This window comes from Mustela nivalis (assembly GCF_964662115.1).
Source record: "Mustela nivalis genome assembly, chromosome: X".
Classification (NCBI taxonomy): Eukaryota; Metazoa; Chordata; class Mammalia; order Carnivora; family Mustelidae; genus Mustela; species Mustela nivalis.
This window is the reverse complement of record NC_139040.1, coordinates 15289260-15299049: the sequence shown is the minus strand read 5'-3', so window position 1 is coordinate 15299049 and position 9790 is coordinate 15289260. Positions and strand designations below refer to the sequence as shown.

Below are 9790 nucleotides of genomic sequence, written 5' to 3'. Positions count from 1 at the left end.
GTAACAGCAGGAAGAAAGGAGCAAGGAGTGAAGGAGAAATGCACCACATCTCAAAAGATTTCCTCTTTAGGAAGGAGAGGAGTGGTTTGAAGCTTGGGTAAGTTTGAGCACACACTGAATCTTCTTTGCGAGATGAACGAGTGTCTCTGTACAGGTTCCTGATGTGAGAAGATGACGCGGGTGGTTTACATATAAGGAAAACCGAACGTACAGACACACTCATATTCCTTGCCTTTGAGTCAATTCTTTCATGAACTACTACAGTGTTGGTTTTTTCCCAGTGAGGACAGAACAAGGAGAATCCGATTTAAATTACAGAGATGGAGTTCTAGGCGTCCCCCAAGGGGACAGCTTCTTATCCAGTTAAGAGACACTGGGGGACAATATTGAGATGGGTTATGAAAGCTCGATTCCCCTGAGAGCTCTAAGAATAGGACCAAAGTAGACCTAGCCCGATCCGCCTCTGCTTGATTAAGCCGAGCTGAGGTTTCTTTTCCAGAAAGCCGTAGGCTGGATGCGACAGCCTTTCGTTCCCTGGAAGCCCCCGAGCGTGCGTATCCGAGGCTGGGGGGAACCGGTGCGGTGGAGGCCCGAAGGGCAAAGGGATGGGGCCGAACCAGCCGGGAGTGTCGCGTCCCCTTTAAGAGCGGCGGCGGTGGCGGCGGCGCGCGCTCCGACGGCTTCCCTGGGGCCCCGCCTCTTTCCCGTGAGCCCTCGGGGAGTGGTCCGACCGCGGGCGGCTGCGGGTGAGGAGCGGGGCGGGGGGCGGGGGGAGTTATGGCTCGGCGCGGCTGGCTGCGGGCGCCCCTCAGCCGCGGCGGTGGTGGCGGCGGCGGCGGCGGCCGCGGCCCCGGGGCCCACCGGCTCATGCGGCCGTTCTGGTTGCTCCTCGCAGTGGGCGTCTTTGGCTGGGCCGGGGCTTTGGACAGCGCCGGCGGAGCGGCGAGAGCCATGGATGAGGAGATCGTGTCCGAGAAGCAAGCGGAAGAGAGCCACCGGCAGGACAGCGCCAACCTACTCATCTTCATCCTGCTGCTCACCCTCACCATTCTCACGATATGGCTCTTCAAGCACCGCCGGGCCCGCTTCCTGCATGAAACCGGCCTGGCTATGATTTATGGCAAGTGCCTCAACCCATGTCCGCTCCCTGGCGCTCCCCCTTTCTCTGCCCGCCGGCTGCTTCGCCTCCTCTCCTGGCCCTGCTTGGCCTGTGTTCAGCTCCCCTTCTCATTTCTTTCATTTTCTGCCTCGCTTTCCGTCCCACCCCCGTTTCTCAGCCTCATCCCCCCTTTTTCTGCTATGCCCCCCGTTTCTCTGCCTCACCCCATTTCCTCAGCCTCCCCCCTGTTTTCTCTGCTTCTCACCCCCTTTCCTTGTCCGTCCACACCTTTTTTCCCTCCGACCCCACCCCCTTTTTCTTCCGCGCACCACCCCCCGTCCCCCTCCCCCGCCTCTGCCTACCAAGCTTGGGACCCGGGACTGAGGATGGGAAGGGAGTGGGTGCGGTGTCTCAGATTGGGCTGGGGACTGGGGGAGGGGAAGACAGCGTAGCGATCTATTTCTCTGGGGTGTCAGTTTGTTTAAGGTCCATTGAAGCTGCAGTAGTATCTCTACCGCTCAGGATCTGGCGTCCTTTTGGAGCCGGCGTCCACCTATACCCATCACCCAGCTCTTGCTACGCCCTGTCCTTTCGAGGTTGAGAATGAAAACGTTACCTCCCTTGTAGCCCAAGTGAAAACCCAAATGCAGAAAAAGCTACCAGGAAGGCTTAGGGTATTTTTAATGACATCCTGCTTTATTGTACTATGCTCGTAATATCTGATTAGGATACGTGTGGTCTACCGTCCTAATCCAGGCATACCGAGGTTAGGACAGGAAAGAGTTAAAGATCTCCCAGCAGTGTGTTGTACTATACGGTGATCAGGACAGTTCAGCCAAACAGTGTTTAGGAACACCACGCATATGCGGTATGGGTGACTGGTGCTGTAAGGTTATTGACGGATCATTGAGTAAATGGTTTCAGTTCTGGTGTCTTAGTGTGCTTTTTGAGGTTTCTTGTTTATGTATTTTTATATTTTGGTCTTAAGGCAAGAAGGGCAAATCAAACCATGGGCTCACAGGCATTTTGGCCTGCTGGGAGGCCTCGTGAGTGGTAAAGATGCATATTGCTGACTGTCTTAATGTGACTGTGAGGGTAGATGGTTGAAGAGATGAGGATGGACAGACAGTCCTTTCAGTGAAGTCCGTGAGTGAAGATTATCTTCATATGAACAGGCTTAAACTGATGATCTTGCTGAGCTTTGTTTCCCAGACTAGCAAATAGGTAGAAGCAGCCTTGGCACAAAAGAGACATTTCTCCATGACCCCCCTCCCCAGCCCTTCCCAGTAAATACATATGCTCTGGAACGAGCATATGTGCATCTCAAGAGTGGCAAAACAAGGTAGTTGTGTGCATCAGGAAAATACATGAAATCAGACTTATTTTTCATCTGTAAGGTAATATGATTCTAAGCCTGTGTGCAAATATCTCTGCTCTGTAGGATTCTTAGTTTCTAGACATATTGGGTAGTTTTCCTACTTCATAATTTTTTGCATTTTACTTGCAGTGCCCCTTAAGCTACACCTCTCTCTCTATATAATTTCTCTGTATAACAACGTATGATTTGTATTTGCTATACTGAATGAGCATTTGCTAGTTAGCCAACTATGTATTAGGCACAGAAAATACAAATAAATAGAAGAGCCCCTCCTTCGAGGCGCTTAGCTTCCTTGGGTAGACAGGTCACATAAAGAAAATAATGGCGTCTAGGGACACCTGGGTGGCTCAGTCGGTTAAGCCACTGCCTTTGGCTCTGGTCATGGTCCTGGGGTCCTGGGATGGAGTCCTGCTTCGGGCTCCTTGCTCGGCAGGGAGCCTGCTTCTGTCTCCACCTCTGCCTGCCACTCTGCCTGCTTGTGCGTCCTCTCTCTCTGACAAATAAACGAGTAAAATCTTAAAAAAAAAGAAAAGAAAAGAATGGCATCTTAAATTCCATTAATTGCCAAATGAGTATTATGGAGTTAAAATAAGGAGCTGATCATAGAAGCCTCTTTGCTCCATATGGAGAGAGTATGATGTAGTGGTTAAAGGTGCAGGGCTTTAGACCAGAGGTCCACAATTTTTTTGTGTCAAGGGCCAGAGTATAAATATTGTTGACTTTGTGGGTCACATATGTCTCTGTTGCATTTTCTTCTTTTTTTTTCCTTTTAAGAAAGCTAAAGAACATTAAAACTGTTCTTAGCTCTTGGGCCACACAAAAACAAAACCTCACTGTGGTTTGCCAACTCCTGCTTTAGAGTCAGTCCAGGGTTCCTGTCCCACTGTGCTAATTGTTCTATGTGATCTTAGACAAGTCCCTTACCCTCTTACACTGTCACCTGTAAATTGCGGGAAATGACAGGAGGGTTGTTGTGAGGAAGAAATGTTTTTAGCTTAGTACCTGACCCCTAAGTAAATGTTTAATAAATGATAGCTTTGATACTATTATTATTGCTATTATACTGCATTTTCTCAGGTCAGGCTCAAAGCATTTCCTTTAATTTATTAGTTTTATAAGTTGAGAGGCAAACACAGGTTTATTTAGTATCAAATACAGACTTAGAATTGCCCTGTAAATATTTGCTCCTTGGTAGTTGATGTCATTAACTTCCTCTAACTCTTGAGCTAAATTGGAAAGTGGGATTACTGACTACATTTCCTGACATTTCTGGTAGTAAAAGGTTATGGAGTAGCTTAGCGTTAGTATTTTGTGAAGGAAAAACAAGGGTGTCTCTTGTGGAATATCAAGTGGAAAGGTGTTATCTGGGAGTCAGACCTGGGCTTGATTTGCCACGACTTGGCATTCTTTAGCCTGTTCCATTTTCTCAGTATGGCATTGGGGGCTGTGGATAAACAGCCTCCTGACTAACTCCCAAGTCCAGTTTGAGAATAGATGGGATTGGGTCAAAGTATTTTCAGTGCCATAGAAACCGATATTTTCTAATCCTAATTACTGTCTGCCATTTACCTTTTCTTTGACTCTTAGACCATCATAGCTGTTAATATATTAACTTAAGACCTGTATTTTTCTGCTTGACTTTCGGATGAAAATGTTCCTTACTCTGCAACTATCCAGCCCTCCACGATTCAGCCCACCAATGATTTTACTTCTGTGATGTCAGTTTAGCTACCTAAATCCTGGAAGAATGCTATTTAAAATAAGCCTCTCCTTTATCTTTTTGAGAATCAAGAGTAAAAAAAGAAAAGATTAAATTGTGATCAGTTTCTAGATTGTAATATAGCCTAATTGCTCCAGTTACGAACACAATGTGAAAGCACCCAAGGGTTCTGTTCACTGGGCTAGCTTGCTTAAGAAGCTTAAAAGTGAGTCACCATTAGTAAAAATTGTCAGGGTAGCTAATTGAGTCTGAAAAGTGATCACTCGCTGTAGTGTGTTTACAGATGCTATAGAAAGCAAGAGACAGGAAAGAAATATTTTGCCTGAAACTTCCAGCATCCAGAGTCCTATGCTTAACTGACATGATTCATCAATAAATATTATTGTCTTTGACATATGAGATATGATGGGAAATACAGATATGAGTCATCTTCCCTGCCCACAAAGCACTTAGGATCTAGTGCCTTAATAGATAGTGTTCATTGAGCATTCTAATGTGTACATTTAAACCCCCTAACAAGCTTGTGATATGGGTACTATTATCTCTCCCATTTTACATATAAGAAAATTGGAGCAGAGAGAGGTTAAATGACCTGCCTGAAGTCACATAATTTGTAAGCATTGAGCCAGGATTCAGACCCAGTCATCTGGCTCAGAAGCCCCATTTTCTTACCCCCTAACCTTATTGCCTTATATTGAAGTGTTAAAACTTAAGTATAAAGATAAACAGTTAGTGTTACCATCACGACATATAAGGAAACTGAGGTTCAAGGAGGGTTTATTGACCCTAAGATCACAGACTAGAACTTGATGGAGCCAGAATTCATGCTTCTGACTTTCAGACTTGTGCTTTTCCTCCTACATCTTGCTGTACTAAATTTCATAAGATCATATATGTAGAGAAATAATACTTAGATTGTAGGGGTTTTGAAGGTAGATTGTGGGGGAAGGCTGTGAGGGAGTAGAGACCTTAACCACTGGAGCAGTTCATTGTGACGTGAGATGTTTAGAAAATTGGAAACTATGGACTCTGAGAAACAAACTGAGGGTTTTAGAGGGAAGGGGTGAGGGGATGGGTGAGCCTGGTGGTGGGTATTAAGGAGGGCATGGATTGCATGGAGCACATAAACAATGAATTTTGGAACACTGCATCAAAAACTAATGATGTATTTTATGGTGACTAACATAACACAATAAAAATTTTAAAATAAATAAATAAGAAAATTAGAGAGGCTTGGGATGCCTTGCGGGAGCTCAGTCTGCTAAGCGTCCGACTCTTGATCTCACCTCAGGTCTAGATCTCAGAATCATGAGTTCAAGCCCTATGTTGGGCTCTATGCCAGCATGGGATGTACCTAAAAAAATAAAGGAACTTAAGAGAAGCTTTGGAGATAGAAAAACCAGATTCAGTGCTGGTTTTGTCACTTAATGCCAAATACTGGTGGCTAAGTCATTTATCCCCATTTTAGAGATACGGAAACGGTGACTGAGAGGTTTACAATAGTATCTACTACATGAGGTTATGAGGGTCAGATACTACATGCAGAAAGAATTAAGATGGGGATTGATTAGTTCAAGATGCTAAGTGAGAGAATTCCCTCTGAAAAGAGGTTGATATTTCCCCAGAGCGGGGCTAAAGAGAAACAAGCTGGTGTCGACATGGAGAGGCTTGGAATTGAGACAGCTTACATCAGATGGCCTGTGGCTTCTCCAAAAAGGATATAGTGAGATTGAAGATGTGAGAAGGAGGATAAAGGTTGGAGGAGCTGCTGCAGAGAATGTGCTAGGAGACAAAAAGTTGAATAAACACATGAAAAACTAACCAGAGGTCAGCAAAGACCTTGCCTTTTTTGGTTGTCTTGAAGTCGAATTAGCTTTTTTTTTTTTTAAGATTTTATTTATTCATTTGACAGAGAGATCACAAGTAGGTGGAGAGACAGGCAGAGAGAGAGGAGGAAGCAGGCTCCCTGCTGAGCAGAGAGCCCGATGCGGGGCTCGATCCCAGGACCCCAGGATCATGACCTGAGCCGAAGGCAGAAGCTTTAACCCACTGAGCCACCCAGGTGCCCCTGAATTGGCTTCTAAAACAAAATCTAACAGCATTCTTCAAGAAGTAGACAAATGTTATATAATAAATACACGCACATACATATGTGTATATAAATCTCTGTGTACAAACATACACATGTTAATTTGTAGAAATTTTATCAATTTTGACGACATTTGATATCCCAGCAATATTCCTTCCATATTTTGACTATCAGAGTCTTTTAGTGTCATAGCCTGGGAGAATGGGCTGAGACCCATAGAAAACCAACTTCCATTGACTGTGAGCCCCACACAGTGTTGGAACCCTCAATGATACACTGAGTTCTTTATCCCTGAGAGGAGGTCCAGCACATGAGGGTCAGGAATGTGTAGGAGAGGTGGGACCGTTCTGTTTTGTGAAGGATATCTCTTTGAGATTGTATTCTTTGTTGCCTGTTAGTGGTAATTTTACATTTCATGATATCAATATTTTTTTGTGCCTCTGTCTGTGTAGGAGGCTGGAAGTTTCCGCCTTATCCCCGTAACAAAGCACTCTTTTTGTGTACTTCTCTTCACTGAGAATTGCTCTAACTCTCTGATTACAATTTGACCTTTCACAGAACCCAAATTAACTTGAACTATCAACTTTATTCAGAGAAATTCCAATTTTTCAGATGTCTGATGCTGTAATAAAAAGCATGTCAGTTTTTTCCAACCTAAGTAATTATTCTCCTTGCTGAAGTTTTAACTGCCAAAGTGTGTGTTCCAAATTTGTCCAAGTGCTGAGCCCTCCTCAGGGCACGCAGTGACATTTCAGCTTTGAATCGGAGTGCAAAACTGGTGGATACCATTCCTTCCACAGTCGGCCTTAAGGACATGGACAGAATTTGTGCTGCTGTTATCATTATTTGTAGTAGCTTAGCTATGATATTGGCACAGAAATATAAGGGGGGTATGACTTTTAATGAGCCTCTTGATTAGGAGGCCTTACAGGATAGTAGAGAAAAGAGCTCTTTCTGTATCATGTAGGCAGGGTGACTATGGATCTATAGCCTTTGCTCACCGAGGTTGTCCTTATCAAACCCAACTCATACCCAACCATCCCTTTCTTATTTTGTATTCTAGAGGTTAGCTACCCTCACAGTGTATCTTTCATTTTTTATAAATAAATGTTTACTTCTTCACTAATTTCTTCCACCTCCCACACCCCACCTCTGGCAACCACCAGTCTCTTCTCTGTATCTATGAGCTTGGTGTTTTGTTTTTAGATTCCACATATAAGAGGGATCATAAGGTATTTGTCTTTCTCTGTATGACTTATTTCACTTAGCCTAATGCCTTCAAGATCCAGCCATATTATTGCAAGTGGCAAGATTTCATTTTTTATGACAGAATAATATTCCATTATGTATATACACCACATTTTCTTCATTCATCCATCCATGGATGTTTGCATGGCTTGGCTATTATAGATGATGTGGCAGTGAAATTTGTGGGTACATATATCTTTTTGAGTTAGTGTTTCTGTTTACTTCAGGTAAATACTCAAAAATGGAATTGCTAGACCATATATGGTGGGTTTTTAACAATTTTTTCAAGGAACCTCCATGCTGTTTTTCATAATGGCTGCAACAGTTTGCATTCCCACCAATAATGCACAAGGGTTCTCTTCTCCACAGCCTCGCCAACACTTGTTCTTTCTTGTCTTTTTGATCTTAGCCATTCTGACAGGTGTGAGGTGATCTCATCATGGTTTTAATTTGTATTTCCCTGATGCTTAATGATGTTGAGCATCTTTTCATGTACCTACTGGCCATCTCTATGTCTTCTTTTTTTTATTTTTTTAAAGATTTTATTTATTTATTTCACAGAGAGAGATTGATCACCAGTAGGCAGAGAGAAAGAGGGAAGCAGGCTCCTTGCTGAGCAGAGAGCCCAGTGCGGGTCTCGATCCCAGGACCCTGAGACCATGACCTGAGCCAAAGGCAGAGGCTTAACCCTCTGAGCCACACAGGCACTCTATGTCTTCTTTGGAAAAATGTCTGTTCGGTTCTTCTGGCCATTTTTTAATCACATTCTTTTTTTTTTTTTTTTTTTGCTATTGACTTATGTGTATTTTGGATATTTTTTGTCCTTATCATATATATATATTTGGGGGGTGGAATATTAGTCCCTTAGCAGATTTTTGACTTGCAAATATTTTCCTCTTTCATTTATTTTCTTTTTTCTTTATTTTTTTAAAAGATTTTATTTATTTATTTGACAGAGAGAGAGCAATCACAGGTAGGCAGAGAGGAAGGGGGGAAGCAGGCTTCCTGCTGAGCAGCGATCCCAGGACCCTGAGACCATGACCTGAGCCGAAGGCAGAGGCTTAACCCACTGAGCCACCCAGGCACCCCTTTCATTTATTTTCAATCTAGGACTTTGTTAAAAACTTTCTAAAAATTTGAGGTCATCATACTGTTTAGCAGTTACTCATTTCTGCTCACTTAAAAAATGTTTGACTGTAAGTTGCCTGAAGGAATCCCTCATCTCTGCACCCTCCCCACTTGCCACATTTGTCCCCCTCCTGCATTTGTCACTTCCCATTCTGGCCTGGCTTCTGCCCCCATTGCTCCACTGGAACGGCCCTTACCAAGCTCACTTGTGAGCTCCTCGTTCCCAAACCCAATGGACCATTCTTAATACCTGTCTTCCTTGACTTGGCTGCAGCATTAGCTAGTTTTCATCAATTCCTCCTCTTCTCTTCCTGTTCCTGTTACTTTTCCTCCTTACACTCCTTCATCAGCTCCTCCTCCTCTACCAGCTCCTTCACATTGGCTGTTAAATGTTGGGATAAAATCCGGGCATATATCCATAGTCCTCTTCCCATTTTATTTGCTCCCCAGGTAATCTCAAAGGCACCTGACTTCAGCCATCTCCACTTGAGACCCCCTACTTCCTTGAGCTCCAGACCCCACACACTCAACTGTGCATTTTGTCACAGGTACATCAAACTCAACAGGTCTGAAACAGAACTGTATGTTTTCCCTCGTGAACCTGTTCCCTTTCTCACCGAATGGCCCTGCTACCTATCTGGTTGCTCAGGCCAGCTTACCCACATAGTTGCCAAGTCATTTTGGCTCCTCTTAGTCTTTCTCCCAGTCTCCCTTCCTCCTGGTCTACTCAGTCACTGATTCTTAGAAAAATTCATTACCTTCTAAAAATCTGTCTCCATCCCTTTCTCTGTCCTCTTAGATGAAGCTCTAAGCTTAGTGCCTGAAAGACTGCAGTGGCCTTCTATCTGGCCCTTTCAAACCACTGTGGTCTAAAGCAACCAGTCTTTCTAAAATAGAAACCTGATGTCAAGCCCCTGTTTATTTATAACCCTTCTATGACTTCCCTTTGCTTTCGAGATAAAGTCTAAACTCCCTTCCCCAGCTTGCAAGGTCTTTTATGACTCAGCTCCTGCCGATCTTTCACACTCAACTCTGTCACTTTATAACCCAGCCATACTGAACTATGTGTGATTCCCTGAATGGGCTATGTTCTCTCTTCCATGACTGGATGTGTCCTACTGTACCTCC

General features: G+C 44.1%; 1 protein-coding gene across 5 annotated transcripts in view; it reads left to right on the top strand.

The window, feature by feature from the left end:
* Positions 1-9790, top strand: part of SLC9A6 (solute carrier family 9 member A6) — a 58441-nt gene continuing 48651 nt past the window's right edge. The window contains exons 1-2 of one of the 5 annotated variants that reach the window (XM_082716981.1): positions 1-97; positions 896-1120. In XM_082716981.1, coding sequence (XP_082573107.1) covers positions 952-1120 — 169 coding nt within the window. In that variant the 5' untranslated portion in view covers positions 1-97; positions 896-951. The other 4 variants (XM_082716980.1, XM_082716979.1, XM_082716978.1 and 1 more) reach the window with 4 other exon arrangements.